This window comes from Cydia splendana, chromosome 2 (genome assembly GCF_910591565.1).
Source record: "Cydia splendana chromosome 2, ilCydSple1.2, whole genome shotgun sequence".
NCBI lineage: Eukaryota > Metazoa > Arthropoda > Insecta > Lepidoptera > Tortricidae > Cydia > Cydia splendana.
The window spans coordinates 20,627,858-20,645,547 of NC_085961.1; the positions used below are offsets into that span (position 1 = coordinate 20,627,858).

A 17,690-nucleotide genomic window follows, 5' to 3' on the forward strand; every position below is an offset into this window, starting at 1 on the left:
GGGTCCGGTTGTACTCGTGACTTTTCTCCATTAACTGCTTTACCGCATGTATATGGTCGATTGTAGAGAATCCGCTCCGCAAACCAGCCTGCTCGGGAGGTTGGCATTCATCGAGGATACAAGTTAGGCGGTTGCATAAAACTTTTGCAAAGAGTTAATTTGTACGTATGGGAAAGGAGGCTTATGGGGCGAAAATTACTCTGCTTCGATATATCTCCTTTTTTATGTAAGATGGTGACTATGGCAGTTTTCCACATTTAAATATATAATATACATATCCTTAATGTAGATAAATTAAGTACCTTCTAATTTACGTATAATTTACTATGACTTACACGCCTTTTGGACTATATAAGACGAAAAATCCCATATAAATAAAAGTAAGCCAACTTCTGAAACTTGTATCTCAAAAACTGCCGAACCGATTTTGATGCGGTTTTCGTCATTTAGTAAGAAATATATTTGACTTTTTGATTGATTTGATTTTCAGACATTCTTCAAAGTCGAGGACATTATTTGCATGAATAAAGCGCAAAAGAGAAAAAAATGGTTTTTAATAATTTCACACTAATATTGTTTGAAAAGATTTTGTATTTATTTTTATTACGTTAAAAAAAGTGATTTTCTTTCAAATGATATAATTATTTTCAATATTTGTTGTTCCCTGAAACTTGTGGATTTTTTTTCTTTTTCCTAAGAGACTTCGCTAAATCTCGGCTCCTAAGGGGTGAATTATTGGGTGCTTTGGAAAAAATCGCTTACTTTGGTGTCTACTATCACCATGCAAAGCGGATTGCTTCCATCTTAAAGTGCAGCTTTGTTTTCATAATACGTATGACTATGAGGGATCGACCTATGCACATTTGCATAGAGTTCAATTTCCCGTGGCCCTCGTTGCTTATTCAAATTGGACCCTTTCGTTTTTACAATTTCTTGAAGGGTTACAAAATCAGTTATAAAATATATTGCTTTGAAAAATAAAAAGAACCTCATTGATTCATTTATCAGCTCAGCTGTATAGTGTATACGGTATTTTTTATTTACGTTGTAAAATAAACAACAATTTTATTCACTACATAGTTTTTATTTACTTAAACGTATAGATAGGTATAGTCAATGTGCTACACATGATTTTCAAAGTAGTCCTTGCCTCTTCAAGTCTTCGTAGGTTTTACGGTTGACAACATTTCCAAGGGAATCTTCAAATTCTTCGTCATTTTCCGCTACAAACCTTTCGTTCTCTTTCTGGTGCTTGATTTTCTCCCATACTAAAACAAATAAACGTCACTATGAAAGTGGCACATCGGGATCTCGATCTCGTAGTATGAGCCCCGCAGTAGAGTCTGTGCGAAAAGAGAAGAGTCGTGGAATGTATGGGGCTCAATACATTCCACGACTCTTCTCTTTCCGAACAGACTCTATCATATTATTTTTGATTCCGGGATTATTGGTACTAGTATAAAAATGTACATCCTTGTCAAAGTCTCAAAACAGGTAATCACAGATTATTGTATTTTTTCCAGGAAAATAAAACAAATCTCATAAATATGGAAAGTGAAGAAAGTTTAAATATCACATTAGTTTACATCAATTTCGGGAGAATCAGATCTTAAGCGCGGATAGTGTGCAGTGCTGCTAGTACAGTCGCCATGAAATAGACAGTGACGGCCAAAATGTTGGAACTCATCCTTATTTCTGTGACAAGATGTGCCACGATATATTTGGCCGTAACCTATTTAATGCTGACTGTACATACATTAGTATTACTTACATGCAAGGGCATCCTCGATCTGCGTGACGTTGGCGAAGTGCGCGGTGTTGGGGATGCCGAGACAGCGCATGCCGTGCGCGTGGCGCCACTCGGCGAAGTGCCGCTGGAACGCCTTCGGGCCCTTGTACGTGAAGTTGCCGCATATCTCGCAGGTGTAGCTGATGTTCAGCCCGTGAAGCTTGTACAGCCAGTATGGGATTGGCTGTTATACGAAGGGGCAAAATTGAAATTAGGAAAATTAAATTACATTAGGAGTAAATCTTTAAAAAAAGCACGATTGCAGTAAGTTTTTATTTAGATCACAAGATGGCCGTCTTTTCAACGCGCAAAGGAGCATGTATGAAGTTTAAATTCGTTTTAGGCTACATGGTAAACCCTCTATAATAACGTAGGGTGACTGCTATAGGTTACTGGCCACAACATAGTAATTGGCCACTCCATAGTAAAGCAGAAAGAAACGAGCCAAAAGGTGTCTTATTGTTAAGAGTGGCCAATAACAGCTATAGCGCCCTATGTTAATTAGGTATATGTATATCACCCTATTTACCAATTCTAATACTCTCGTATTCAATCAATCAATCAATGAACGTAACGGCCGTCTAGTCTATTACAGACTACACAAACAGTGTCAAGTACGGTAGCAGTGTTTTTCATGGCGTTGAAAGCTAATAATAGAGATTGTAACAGACGAAAAACCATAGGCAAATGATAGTAAATGTTACCTTTCCGTCCCAGCCGAGCGGCAGGTTCTTCGGGTTGTAGGGCACCTCGTCGTCGTCGGAGTCGGGGTCGGGCGCGGCGGAGGCGTCGCTGTCGTCGCCCGAGTCGTCGCGCCGCTCGCCCGCCGCGCGCGCCGCGCGCCGCGTCACGTTCTCCACCGTGGCCAGGCAAGTGCCCGACACGATGCTAGCGAACCTGCACCGGGAAACCGGGATTACTCATGTAGGTGCTGCCCAACTATTAGTGATAGAGCTTAGCGAAAAGAAACTGCATTTTTGGCAGAAAGCAAGCCGCTTTGCCCAGTGATACTAGGGAGCAATCTGAATGATTTCATCCGAGGAAACACAAATTTCATTCACTAGAATTCAAGATGGCGGACCTTTTCCAAAATGGCGGCTGCAATATTTAAAAAAATTATAGACACAAAACGGCTGCACCGATTTTAATGATTGATATGTCGATCAATTCGTATAGACACTTGTAATCGAATAAAAAATATGGCGTAAAAGAAATTAAAGATGGCGGCCGAATATTAAGAAAATTGTGTTTTTTTTCTTTAATTTTTTTCCTTCTAATGAAAATAACAACTAAATATTCTATAATATTATCACATATTCTTTCATTTAAATGAAACCTGGTAATATTATCTGCAAAATAAAAAAAATAATCTTAACAATCCGTTGAGTAGTTTTTGAACTATACGCATTTCAAAAAGCGCGTAACTGCCGTCCGAAACGGCCCGCTCGCGCGGCTCGCGTCAAAACTGAGAATTTTGATGATTTAAAGGTAAAAAAAGAACTGAAAACATATTTACTTTATTTATTGAGCTATAAATAAATTGTATTTCTGCTTATTATTTGTGACCATCACGGGAAAAGTTATGGCGGCTGGCGCTTACGTCGCTTAGCACCGCAATAGTATTGGAGCGGCGTTAATAATAGCGTAAGCGCCATCCGCCCTAAGGTACCTATACCCGTGGGTTCAAATTTATTCCTCTTTATCATCTTCGTCCGATGTGGATGAACTGAAAGAAAAGAAAATTCATATGATATCAGAACAAAATATACCTAATATAATTAAATTAAATATATAGAGATGAACTACGCCAACCTAACTTCCATTACTATTTCAATGTGTGTAGTATTGAAATAGTAATGGAGGGGCGGGACAGTTTGGCGTGGTTTATCTATAAGTACCTTTCGTTTTTGCAGTTTCCTTTGCAAGTGCTGCATTGCACTGTACAGGGTAGACCCACTCTCCGACACGTGCAGCGCATTGTTTCGAAGCCTTTTTTACAGCCGCAATGGTCCAGGTATGATAATTCACGCCATCTCCCTGGCATCAGACCATTGCGGTTCCCAACTGCCATTAGATGACTTCCAACCCCAAGAGGATGGCAATGGCACAGAGGCATCATCAAGAATAAGGGCATATCACCCCATAACTGGCCTGCTTGATATGTGAGACGGAGCGCGTGTTTATGTAATGCTCCCCGATGTTGGTGGGATGCTGGTTACCAATTTCTTTTTAGTAGCAAATAGCTCCTTGCGTACCAAGTTGTCCGACGAATGTGCTGTTTGTGGGTCATATAGGTAGCAGGTGAACTTTTCCGGCATAGCCATGATTTCTTCAGGAAGGCTTTGTAATGGCTGCGATATTTGTTTCAAAGCTGGTGTAACTTCAGGGTGTGACAACCACGTTTTGAAGCAAGACTTATTTCCTTTTGTATGGAAGTAAGAAGTAGTGTCACACCCTGTAGAGATCTTATGAATAGGAACACATGCGGAAGAAGCTGATGGCCGCATCGTACTTCACGCAAAAGATCAGGCAGAACAGGGAATTAGGCGTATTTTGATTAGATCTTCCGATACAGATGTTTTGGTGTTATTGATATCATATCATATCATCAATCTTCAATTGATAGTGGCCTGCAAGAGTTATGGCTACTAACTGGGACTGCAAATAAACGCCGTTATATCGATGTTCATAAATAGCAAATACTTTGGGTCCTGACAGATCAACCGCTCTTCGTGGCGTGAACGGCTCTACAGGGTGTGACACTACTTCTTACTTCCATACAAAAGGAAAGAAGTCTTGCTTCAAAACGTGGTTGTTACACCCTGAAGTTACACCAACTTTGAAAGAAATATCGCAGCCATTACAAAGCCTTCCTGAAGAAATCATGGCTGTGCGGGAAAATTTCACCTGCTACTTATATGACCCACAAATATCACATTCGTCGGACAACTTGGTACGCAAGGAGCTATTTGCTACTAAAAATAAATTGGTAACCAGCATCCCACCAACATCGGCAGCATTACATAAACACGCGCTCCGTCTCACATATCAAGCAGGCCACTTATGGGGTGATATGCCCTTATTCTTGATGATGCCTCTGTGCCATTGCCATCCTCTTGGGGTTGGAAGTCATCTAATGGCAGTTGGAAATCGCAATGGTCTGATGCTAGGGCGATGTGGCGTGAATTATCATACCTGTACCATTGCGGCTGTAAAATAGGCTGCGAAACAATGCGCTGCACGTGTCGGAGGGTGGGTCTACCCTGCACAGTGCAATGCAGCACTTGCAAAAACAAAAGGTACTTATAGATAAACCAAGCCAAACTGTCCCACCCTCCATTACTATTTCAATACTAAACACATTGAAATAGTACCTATTGGAGGGGCGGGACAGTTTGGCGTAGTTCATCTCTATATATTTAATTTAATTATTATTATATTAGGGGTCATCCATTAATTACATCACACGTTTAGGGGGAGGGAGGGGGTCAAGAAAATGTGACATGTTGTGACAAGGGGGAGGGGGGAGTCACAAACTTTGTGACGTCACTTTTAACTTCATCAGTAACCGAAAATGTATTTAAATTATTTTATTCGCTACACAGTTAAATAACAAGTTTTTGAAACGATAATCGTTTTTATTCGTTAATTTTATTTCTTAATCAGTTTTGGGTTATAAAATTACTAATATTTCTTTTGTCAAAAATATTTTGACAAAATATTAAATAAATATGTGCCGATTTCGTTGAAGAAATGTGACGTCACACCAGGGGGGAGGGGTTTGCCAAATGTGACCAAGTGTGACAAGGAGGGGGGGAGGGGTAAAAAAACCTAGAAATTCGTGTGACGTAATTAATGGATGACCCCTTAGGTATATTTTGTTCTGATTTCATATGAATTTTCTTTTCTTTTAGTTCAACCACATCGAGCAAAGATGATAGAGAGGAATAAATTTGAACCCACTGGTATAGAGGTACCTTAGGGCGGATGGCGCTTACGCTATTATTAACGCCGCTCCAATACTATTGCGGTGCTAAGCGACGTAAGCGCCAGGCGCTATACCTTTTCCCGTGATGGTCACAAATAATAAGCAGAAATACAATTTATTCATTTATTTATAGCTCAGTAAATAAAGTAAATATGTTTTCAGTTCTTTTTTTACCTTTAAATCATCAAAGTTCTCAGTATTGACGCGAGCCGCGCGAGCGGGCCGTTTGGAACGGCAGTTACGCGCTTTTTGAAATGCGTATAGTTCAAAAACTACTCACCGGATTGTTAAGATATTTTTTTTATTTTGCAGATAATATTATCAGGTTTCATTTAAATGAAAGAATATGTGACAATATTATAGAATATTTAGTTGTTATTTTCATTAGAAGGAAAAAAATTAAAGAAAAAAAAACAAAATTTTCTTAATATTCGGCCGCCATCTTTAATTTCTTAAATGCCATATTTTTTATTCGATTACAAGTGTCAATACGAATTGATCGATATATCAATCACTAAAATCGGTGCAGCCGTTTTGTGTCTATAATTTTATTAAATATTGCAGCCGCCATTTTGAAAAAGGTCCGCCATCTTGAATTCTAGTGAATGAAATTTGTGTTTCCTCGGATGAAATCATTCAGATTGGTCCCTAGTATCACTGGGCAAAGCGGCTTGCTTTCTGCCAAAAATGCAGCTTTCGATGTAAATATCGCCGTAAGCCCTACTACTATATAGTTTGCCAAGTCATTTACGTCGGTAGTAAAAGGAGGCAAATTTAAAAAATATTGGATTGGATTGTCCTCCCATGGAAAAATTTAATATCGCGCCTATTTCTACTAACAAAGTGTGTTTGTCAGCGAAATGCTATACATGGAAGTATTCTGTCCGCTCAATTATGACCCAACGCAAACTACCCCGCGATAGGCGGTACTTACAAACTGCTCGATTGGCAATCTCAGTACCACCGAGATGACAGTCAGTGACAAATGGCTAAACTGATTTATAAAAACAACGTTTTTTTGTAATTAAAAATATATTAATGTGTCGTGAAGTGGTGCAGAAGTTATTTTAGTTCATACCAAGGACAGTGGAATCACTTTTCACTTGTAGTAAACAGATAACTTCAGTAGAATTTGGAAAAAACATGACGATTTGTTTTCAATACTACCGTGCTAAGCTAAAACGTAACAACTGCATACGACTTTCATAACAACATACGACTTTTTAAATTGCGAGGATAATAGGGATGGTGTTATGCTAAATGAAGTAGACTATTTTATTAACTTGTGTTTGGTGTAGGTATCTTCTATATAATTATAAATGTAGTAATAAATTCCTTCTTACAGATTTGTATTTTCCTTTTTTATTTCATGAGATGGAGCTATAAAAAAACTACCTAGTTATTTCAAATTAATAATCAAATTTGGTATTGTCATTTTACATTACTTTCCATTCAGATTCCCACAAGATGCTATTAGCAGAGAACTATGGAAAAAAGCTGTCCAATTAGAGAGACATGAAATTGAGTGGATGCCTGGCAAGATATCTAGAATATGTTCTATTCATGAGATATAACCCGTGAGATAATCATACCCGGTCTCCTATATGTAGATACATTTTTCCTATAATGCTTTCACTGAATTAATTTAACAAATACACACATTATCTGAAAATGTTGATCATTTGAATCCACCCTCTACTGTCACATATATGTAGGTTCTCTCTCAAGCCATTTTTCCGTCAGTAGAAAAGAGCGGCAAACATATTAACTCACATTATAGACGGGTCTAACGCGAATTATATTCAATTACCTTGATTTACCGACGTAAATCAGTTTCGTTTCGTATAATGTGAGTTAATATGTGTTCAAAACGCGAAAGTTTAAAATATTATAAGAGCGGCAAATTTAGAAAATGTAAGCGCGTGAACGGCTGTGGTCCTATACAAAATTTTAATTTTGCACTTTTTTCTACTGACAAACTTGCTTGACCGGCTATATACATATAAAATATTCTGAACTGAAAGCGGGGATTTATTGTGACTCCGCCTGTTCAAATATTTTTGACCCGATTCGTGTACCCATGTAAATTTTGCAGACTGTATAGCCAGTCCGATTTCTAAGATCAAGTTCGCCATACATTTACTATGGCGTACTTGATCTTAGAAAAACGAACAGACGAGCAGATTGATAATAAAATATACAAAATACTTATTATAGCGGAATACATTTATACAACAATGATATATTTAATTATGTTGAGTTAGTCTGTCATGTCATAACAACATTTTAACTAGTTATCTTTTAATCTGCATTAAATTATTATACGTGAATTATTTGACTGGTTCTTCACTGTATGGCATAAACCTATCCCTGTCCAAGTCATATTCTAATCAAATATGAACCGCGAAATCTCAGCGGCCAGTACGTACAGCAAGAAGGTTATTAGCGGATTAATGTCGCTGATTGGTAGTTATTGACATTATATGCATTTCATCTAAACTTAGCTATGTACCATTAGTGTAATAAAGATGACTCTTATTTTGTTTACCAGCTTTGATTACAGGCTCTGTAAACGCGTCGTCTTATTTGAATGTAGGCGTAATTGTGTATGTGTGCTAATTTGGCCCGAGAATTTGAACGGTAATGTTCCTAAAGGCGGTATCCATGGTTATATATGATCGCAGGTGTTTGTCGAAGTATGTCACTCGAAATAGCTCGAAATCTAAATTTTGTATGGGAAATCAATTTCCTTAGCCCCTACATTTTTCAAATTGCCGGCATTGCCGCCCTTTTTACTGATAAAACGGATTTCCCGGACTATAACAGACAGATAATTATACTCTTATCTAGACGACGAAAACGCCACTTTCAGTAAGGTTTTGACCTAGAACTGATCTCTAATATCGTAATACCAAAAACATCTTTCATAAAATTTCATACCATATCAATCATCAAATTGAGGGACTTTGTAATGATTATTCAATAATCTGTGAATAATCATTATTCAATATCGTAGCTCTATACTCACTTGTAAACCTGCGCTTCAATAGCTGCGATGTCCTTATGTCTCTGCTGAGTGGAAGCCTTCGCCTTGTTGCCTCCCTTCTTCGCGACCAGAGACTTATCCAAAGCGGTCTGACCTTTGGTGCTGAACAGTCTGAAATATAATCAATCATCAAATAAAAATATATATGATGAAATAAAAGTCAGATACTAAACACTCCAAGCTGGAATCGAAGTCATCAGTACGGTTACCATCAGTTTGTCACTGACATAAACGCCGTCGAGAACGTAATTTACTTTCTATACATCCCGTTTGCACTAATATGCGAGTGCGAGCGAGATGTATAGAAAGTAAATTACGTTCTCGACGGCGTTTATGTCAGTGACAAACTGATGGTAACCGTACAGGCAGGATCACACAGAACGTGTCGCCTCGTGACAAATTGCCGCGCGAAGCATTTCGGTCGGTGGAGAGTGGAGACGTGGCTCGCCCGAGGCTTCCAGGCGACTCGTTCTGTGTAAACCCGCTTATCGGCATTCTCAATTGATGACAACATCTTCAGTGACAAAGGGTCGCAAAGCGGGCAGAATGCCACGGTCCCCAATTTTACCAAGAGGCCGTGAGCACTGAGCACAGGCCTCCTTTTCCTCCAATTTACTATGGATTTCAGTTGGTATAGTTATTGCTACAGCTCATTTTCTGAAAAAATACGCTATCGGTTATTTCTTTAAAAAGCTGAACTAACATAAACGCGAAAAGAAAATCCACTGATAATGGCTAATCCTGGTCTTAAAAGAATAATATAAAATATTGCAAGTAACCTCTGAGCCCTCTCCTCGAGCGTGCCTCCGCACTTGAGTCCGAGCGCCATGAGCGCCGACTTGAGCCGATCCAGCCCCAGCGACGCCAGCTCCTCCCACGACGAGAACGCCGATAGATCCAGGTGAGCGCCCACGTTGGTCAGCGCTCCGCCGGTTTCTTTCTACGAAAATATACAAATGGGTTCATTGATGTTTAATGGATGTATCTGAACTTGGTCAGGGGGGGGGGGGGCGTCGTGGTAGAATGTTCTCGACCCCAGGAGTAACGCCATTAGAGTATAGTGGGTAGGCTCCTCCCCCTCTTTCTCAATGGAAAGAGCTGGGAGTTGAGAGTCCCACATATGCCCCCAATAATGTAGTAACAGCATTCCCACACCGACAAAAAAAAATGCTTATGCAGATGATATAAACTGTGTGAGGTGTGCAACAAAAAGTATTATTTATAAAACATTTAAAATGATCTCAGGATTGCTCAGGTAAGTATAGTGAAGTGCGTACTGTATGCAAGAAAATAAACAGGCATGCCAAATGTACAGTTTAGTTAAACTTACAGGCCACCCGGGGAACGTCCCGGCCTCCCACTGCTTCAAGAACTCCTGGTGCGCCCGCGCCATCTCCTGCGCCTGGTCCTGCAGCGGCTTCACGCGGCTCACGAAGTCCTTGAGGTAGGTGAGCAGCGCGCGCACGTAGCTGCGGTACTCGCTGTTCTTGCGCTCGCGCGGGATGTCGAACAGGTGGTCGAAAATGCTCAGGTATGTTATGTAGTCCACTTTCTGTATACAAATTATAGTTTCGTCATTCAAACTGTACCTACAGCAAAGGGTTATGCAGATTGTAGCAGAGATGTAAAGTCTAAGAAGAATTGCTTAAGTAGACGGTGCTGTATGGCACCACATGGTTTGTGATAACTTGTGATAGATGTACTGGTAACAGTTCTGAAAATATATAATTAATAGATAGTAATATTACAAAATCTCACCTCAATGCCCTTCAAGTTAATATATTTTTCATAGCACTCATGTAAATCCAAATATTTTCCATATCCTTCTTCATCAGTAAATTCTACTGGAGCTGTAATAAGAGAGAAAATACAGTAATTTTACTAACATTAGAAAATGTTTCATCGTCCATAATTTCTAAATCTGCCTATTTATGTATTAGGGTAATTCTTTGATTTGATGTAAATCGGCTGGTCCACGGTAAAAAATTAAAAAATCTTTATTTTGGGTATTTGTTTGACCATAATCAAATGTTTAGGATGCAAGGATGTTGAAAAACGATTTGGTCCCTTTCTGTAAAACTTATCTGCGAAGATATGGACCTCGCAATTTTAAAGTGTCATGGTGATGACTTTGTATGGCGTTAATACATGGTAATGACAAATTATCATTTTCAGCATATAAATAATTATATATTTATATATTTCACTTTAAGTGAAATATTATAGTATGTGAAATAAAATACAACAAAAAAAAATAACTCTCCTTCGGCAAATTTTGTTAAAAGAGAACATAAACAATAAAAAAAAGCGTTTCATGTTCTTACCGTGGAAGAATAGTCATTAGGGGCTATTCACAAATTACATCATTTCAAATTAGGGGGGGGGGTCTGGACATAGGATGACGGTAGCATGAAGTAGGAGGAAATGGGGTCATTTGAAGCATGATTTTTGGATGATTATAGGGGGGGGGGGGGTCAAAAATCGACAAAAATCGATGACGTAATTTATGGACAGCCCCTTACCGTGGTTGAAAAATACCGTGGTTCCGTGGTAATGACTACCACGGTAATGATATAAAATATCATTTTTCTCATAACCCAAAACATAGTTAATGTTCCAAAACATTCTTCCAATTACATCATAACAGTTCGAATAAGTTATCATATCAAATAAGATTCGTATTAAAATGATTTCCACTTACCGAGAAATAAGACACACGGAACTGAAAATTTTTTTTTGACGAAACCACGGTAATCGAGTTATTATTTAAAAATAAATTATATACGGGCGCAAATGTTGAAGTGTGTTCCCACTGTCGATTAATAGGTGACGAAAGGGGCGCGGTGGCAGTGGCAGGGTCTCAGCACAGCCTTCTATTGGACAGCTATATGATGTGCAAGTAGCATCCACGGAAATGACGGTACGACACAATTTAATTTGTGCAATCAATATTGAAAGTACTAACTAATATAGTTTTAGGCACTTAGTAAATACTACATAAAGTTACATTTAAATTGACTTTTAGCTCATGTTTTGATGAAATCTGGTCGGGCGACACGCGTTGGTAGTGACATTTTGACCCTTTGGAGCCTTAAAAAACATAGATCTTCTTAAGATATCGTGAAATGGAAAACGGCTTGTACTCTTATTTTTTTATTTACTACTTATAAGTATAAGACATGGTAAAGATCCAACTTCGTTTAGTACCGAAAAACGCGGGCGACATGTATTTACACCAAATCAAAGAATGACCCATTATGAGTTTATGACTTTCAGATAATAACTTACTTGTGTAATCTTCTGCGGGATTTTCTCTCATCTTTGCAATTTCTTCAAATTCTACAGACATGGGCACACAAATCTGAAACAAAAATAATGCATCATTCCTTAAAGAAAATTAATATTCCTGACTCACCCTTTCTGTGCCTCATTAGAGTTCAAAAATTGCATTTTTTTTACACAAGACTTCAGTATGTGTTGTTTAAACCTCTTTAAAACCCAAGAGTTTTGGATCATGGTATCATGGAGTAATTCAACCTTGCACTCCTCTACTGATTTCTATTTATAGATGACGCCAGCTTAGATTTCCCTTGTTTTTAGTTTTGTTCTATGGGATTTGGCTTAAAAGGAAGGTATTGAATGGGAAACCTGGTGGCATCTGTAAAAAGCTTTGACTAGTCTATCCCTCTTTACCCCCTAGTCTAGTTTACTGTTGGTATACCAAACATTCATTTTAAAAATAATATAAAATAATATACGTAGGTTGCCCTGAAAGTTTCGGGAATGGGACACTTAGAAATAACATAATAGAAACAGGCATATAATTTATAAAAATGTAACTCTTTATAAAACTTTTAAGGTATATTCCATTTGGTTGTCATTTGTATTTAAGAATTACTGGCAATTTGAAAATTGTATGTCGAACATTATTTGAATTTTTGGCCAAGTGATTTTTCGGATCATATTTTTAAACGGTTTTCAATATGCCCTCAGCGAACAAATAAAAGTTACAATGGGCTTCTGTTATTTTTTTATGAACTAGAGTTCATCGTACGCTCGTTTGCAGTTAAAATTAAATATGAAAGTCACTTTCATTTTATCCCATGGGTGATCTTAAAGAAGCATGTCATTCCAAAGCGACGTCAAAAATTAAAATCGCATTTGTGCTGTTAATTAAAAAGACTGCCAAAAAAGTTGCATATCGGCAGATTTCGACATTCCTAAATATTCATATGACAACAGTAAAAAAATCTTTTATATATATATATATATGTAAAAAAACTTCAATTCCGTTGGCTACTCCACGAATTTCATACAAAACCACTAAGGCCCCAAAATCGCCATACAAAAAGGACTTTGGGATTATGAGCCGTGTGCATTACAGAATGATTACTTTCAAAAGAAAATTTATATGCGTGGTCAGTTTGAGTTTAAGTATGCATTACAATAAAGATTGACTGTCTAGATGCGACAGTTTTCTCTATTCCCGAAACTTTCAGGGCAACCTACGTATCTTACCTCATTGGGATGTTTCCTATGGAATTCTTTAATTTGTTTGAGTCTGGCATAAAACTCTTGAAATTCATTGGGTCCCGACAGGGCTGCAATCTCCTCTTTTCGCAGGCCATCCTTATCCTCATACAGCTCTTTGAGCCTTATGGTTGCCTCAATGTATCTCTGAAATTGCCATATAAATGAAATTAGTATACAACACTAATCACTAATAGCTGTAACCATGCATGCAATGCTGGTAAGGGTAAAACCATGTGTTAAAAAACTGAATTATTGCTGGCATTGGAATTTTAGGTATAATTTTTTTGGTTATCATGATCAAAACTTCCTAAAAAGTTACTTGTTGTTTGGTTGTGTGTAGCATTATTTCATCTTATTATGTTTACTATAATTTTGATGTTTATTTTATTTATTGCATACTTTTATATTTATATTTATAGCCTTATATCAGAATACATTTTATACTAGATCTATAGTTTTCCTTAATCTACGATAAACGATTCTGTGTGCCTTTGGGCAAAGGCCTCCCCCAATCTTCTCCACTCCTCCTTATTTTGCACAAATCTGGTCCATGTTTTAGTCCTTCCAGCCATGTCTTCGATTTCATCGGACCATATTTAACCTTTTGGATGCCAATGACTGATAAATTCGCACCGCAGGTTCAATGCCAAAGACTGATTAATCAGTCACAGACCACAGAACAACATAGACCTACGTGCATATGCATAAAGTTCAATTTCAGTTTTGACACTTCGGTGACGTGGCGTCCGAGTGACAGCTTTTGTATTTGACACGGTGTTGAAAAGGTTAAATTGCCTGCCCCTGTTTCTTTTATGTCCTCTAGGATGCCATAGTGTTACAATTTTGCTCCATTTTTTGCATACTTAATAAATAAGTAATCACTGTAATTTGGTGGATTTTGTCAATCAAAGTGTTCTACTTACATCGTGTAAGTTCTTCAAGCGATGATCACCATTAATTGTTTCTCGGTGCTGTAAAAGAAATTTAATCATGATATAAATATTTTAAATCTGGAGCCCCAATCTGGAGGTTGCAGGTTCAAACCCCGGCTCGTACCAATGAGTTTTTCGGAACTTATGTACGAAATATCATTTGATATTTACCAGTCGCTTTTCAGTGAAGTAAAACATCGTAAGGAAACCGGACTAATCCCAATAAGGTCTAGTTTACCTTCTGGGTTGGAAGGTCAGATGGCAGTCGCTTTCGTAAAGACTAGAGCCTACGCCAATTCTCGGGATTAGTTGCCAAGCAGACCCCAGGCTCCCATGAGCCGTGGCAAAATGCCGGGATAACGCGAGGAAGATGAGTATGATATGAGTATTAAATTGACTCAAGATATTAGATATACAATATAGATATATCGTTTGCCAATAAAAAATGTCGAATGCAGGCGGCGTAGCACGGTCGCGTTTTTATCCCTTGTCACCATGCCTGTCACGTTCTAACAAGTATGTAAGTGCGAAAGGGACGCGCATAGTGATAGGCGATAAAAATGGAACCGTGCTGCGCCCGCAGTGGTATATTTTTAACGTAGTGGTATATTCTCTTTGGTATTCGTGGCCGAGATAACACACGTACCATGCACGTACCTATCTATGATATATTATGATGATAGGTACGCACTATCATTGATTTACAAGAGACCGGAGAGCAGTTTGCCAGTAGCAGGGCACCATCATGTTTTGAACTGAACTTATTATTTGTATAAAACGAAACTACAAGGAAAATAATGCATCATCAACATACCCCAACTTTCTTGTGCAAGATTTCTTTGACCATAGCATCCATAGAACGTTCTCTTTCCTCATGATAACTCCTTTGTTGCTCTAGTAAAGTTTCCATTATGTATATCTTTTATTAACTAAACCAAATCATATAATCACACGCTGTTATATTCCATTTATATTAATACGGAATTTTAACCTCTACAAACAAGCTACGCTATGCTATGCCTTTGCGTTTAAGATAATTTTAATTTTTTTATTAATGTGTCATAGTTTCTGTTTGTGTTATGTATACAAACGCTCGATTATCAACTACTCATACAGTTCCATCGTGCAAAGTTGTTGCAACAAATCTCATGCGATTCTATACATTGCGGCTTTTGATGGATCAATTGAGTTTGTTGCACCTACATAGCTGGCAATGTGTCCAAAATCGCATCGGAATTTGTTGCAATGTGTGGAGAGGGCCTTATAGCCAAGTTGGCAGACTATAACTGGTAACACTAAAGGAAATGTCACTCTGTCATCTAATACACGTTACCCTTCACGATAACTCGATTTTGCTTTGACCGGTGTTTAGAAATAATATTTTATAAATTATAATAATGATACTTTCTTCGTATAATAGATTTATGCATTTGCTCGCGTTTATTATTTGTTCCTTTCTAATATGTGCTCATTCCGATGTGCCGAGACCTCGCGGAGTTTCTCTATCGAAAGCGTCGCTGTATTCGCCGACGAAAGACTTCACCTGTTTCGACGGAACTGTTACAATTCCGTTTAGCTATGTAAACGATGATTATTGTGACTGCTTCGACGGCAGCGACGAGCCAGGAACTTCTGCGTGCCTGAACGCCGTGTTCCATTGCACAAACGCAGGTCATCGCCCACAAAACATTCCCAGTTCGCGGGTCAACGATGGAGTGTGCGACTGTTGTGACGGAACCGACGAGTATGCGGGGCCCGATGCCTGCCCGAACACCTGCGAGGAGCTCGGCCGAGAGGCCAGGGCCGAAGCTCTCAGGCTAGCCGAGCTACACAAAGAAGGAAGCCAGATCAGATTAGAGCTTATCGAAAAAGGTAACAAAAAGAGAAACGAGATGGCAGAACAGTTAGCCCAATTAGAAAAAGACAAATCAGAGGCTGAAACGATCAAAGCAGAAAAAGAAGCCATTAAAAATGAATTAGAGCTGAAAGAGAATGAAGCCCTTAAAGTGTACAGGGAGGCAGAGGAGAAAGAAAAACAAAAAAAAGTTGAAGAGGAGAATCAACAAACCATTAAGGATGCCACAGAACAGTTCAACAGGTTTGATTCAAACCAAGATGGCCAATTATCTGTAGAGGAAATAAAAGTAGTTAATGTTTTTGATAAAAATAAGGATGGTGAAGTGGACCAAGAGGAATATCAGCATTTCTTTGGGGAGAGTGATAATGTTAATCTGGAGGCATTCATATCTACCACCTGGCCCATGTTGAAGCCACTGCTTATGATGGAGCAGGGCATGTTCAAACCTGCAGAAGAAGAACATGAATCTGTTCGAGAAACAGATGCAGATGACCTCTCCAGGGAGCTAGAGAATGAAGACTTAGAAGGAGCTGAGGATGAGAACATGGATGATGATCTGCCCCATGAAGACGATGACCTTGATTTGGAACAAGACCATGCTAAAGGCTATGATGAGGAAACTCAAAGATTGGTAAATGAAGCCACTGAAGCAAGACGCCAGTTTACTGATGCTGAAAGAGCCGTACGTGAGATTGAATCTAGCATTCGAAACATTCAGCAAAATCTTGAGAAAGACTATGGGTTGCAACAGGAATTTGCAACATTAGATGGCCAATGCTTTGAATATGAAGATAAAGAGTACATTTACAAACTGTGTATGTTCCAGAAAATGACACAGAAATCCAAGAATGGAGGCTCTGAAGTTGGGTTAGGTAATTGGGGAGAATGGGGAGGTGAAGAGAATAAAAATTATTCTGTGATGAAGTACACTAATGGACTGGCCTGCTGGAATGGGCCAAACAGAATAACCACCGTGAATATACACTGTGGACTAGAAACTAAGATGTTGTCAGTCTCTGAGCCATTCCGTTGTGAATACAAAGTGGAGCTCAGCACCCCTGGAGCTTGTGACAATAATGTATCACAAATACATTCTGCTCATGACGAGCTGTGAGCTCCTGGTGAGCTTCATACTCACTTTACACTGTGTTTGTTGTAAGTTAGTTGTATACATTTTTCAGTCAATAGATTTTCACTAAGGAGAAAATGTCAGAACACAATTGATGCATCATTTTCTTCATAATAAAGTTCATAATGAAAGTACCTATCGTCTTATAGAAGTAGATTTAAGTAGTAAAAAATGTTTCTTTAGTATAAAATAAATTATTTTTCTTGAAATCATGATTAAGTTCATTTAATGTATTATTTTTCTAAAACCGATTACTGAGTTTTTTCTTGTGAACAGATTAAACATTGCATTAATAAGTTTTTTCACACATTCCTCATCATTTAAGGCTGTTTTATGTTAAAAGTGAATAATGAGTGAACAAAAAGTAATTGTGATTAAATAAATTGTTTTAAAATATTTTGTTTTATTTATTGCA

The 17,690-nt window shown here is 38.3% G+C and overlaps 2 protein-coding genes across 2 annotated transcripts; one reads left to right on the plus strand and one right to left on the minus strand.

Moving 5' to 3' along the window:
- Positions 1 to 1,086: 1,086 nt before the first annotated feature.
- LOC134805093 (splicing factor 3A subunit 3) lies at positions 1,087 to 15,296 on the minus strand. Its single transcript, XM_063778387.1, has 11 exons — positions 15,103 to 15,296; positions 14,280 to 14,327; positions 13,342 to 13,500; positions 12,112 to 12,184; positions 10,582 to 10,673; positions 10,154 to 10,375; positions 9,603 to 9,763; positions 8,806 to 8,934; positions 2,494 to 2,686; positions 1,772 to 1,973; positions 1,087 to 1,268 (listed from the first exon to the last, which is right to left on the minus strand). Exons 1-11 carry the CDS (start codon positions 15,196 to 15,198, stop codon positions 1,135 to 1,137), a joined length of 1,509 nt encoding a protein of 502 aa, XP_063634457.1. The 5' UTR covers positions 15,199 to 15,296; the 3' UTR covers positions 1,087 to 1,134.
- A 295-nt stretch (positions 15,297 to 15,591) lies between these two features.
- Positions 15,592 to 17,669, plus strand: LOC134805075 (glucosidase 2 subunit beta). Its single transcript, XM_063778363.1, has one exon. The coding sequence runs from the start codon at positions 15,686 to 15,688 to the stop codon at positions 17,258 to 17,260; it is 1,575 nt and encodes a 524-aa protein (XP_063634433.1). The 5' UTR covers positions 15,592 to 15,685; the 3' UTR covers positions 17,261 to 17,669.
- The last annotated feature ends 21 nt before the right edge of the window (positions 17,670 to 17,690 follow it).

Coding starts and splice junctions, on each gene's coding strand:
- LOC134805075 (XM_063778363.1), top strand. CDS start 15,686: ATGATACTTTCTTCGTATAATAGATTTATGCATTTGCTCGCGTTTATT.
- LOC134805093 (XM_063778387.1), bottom strand. CDS start 15,198: ATGGAAACTTTACTAGAGCAACAAAGGAGTTATCATGAGGAAAGAGAA. Junction 8,935..9,602: donor CTCGAGGAGAGGGCTCAGAG/GTTACTTGCAAT, acceptor ATTATATTTCAG/ACTGTTCAGCACCAAAGGTC. Junction 1,269..1,771: donor GATCGAGGATGCCCTTGCAT/GTAAGTAATACT, acceptor TATTTGTTTTAG/TATGGGAGAAAATCAAGCAC.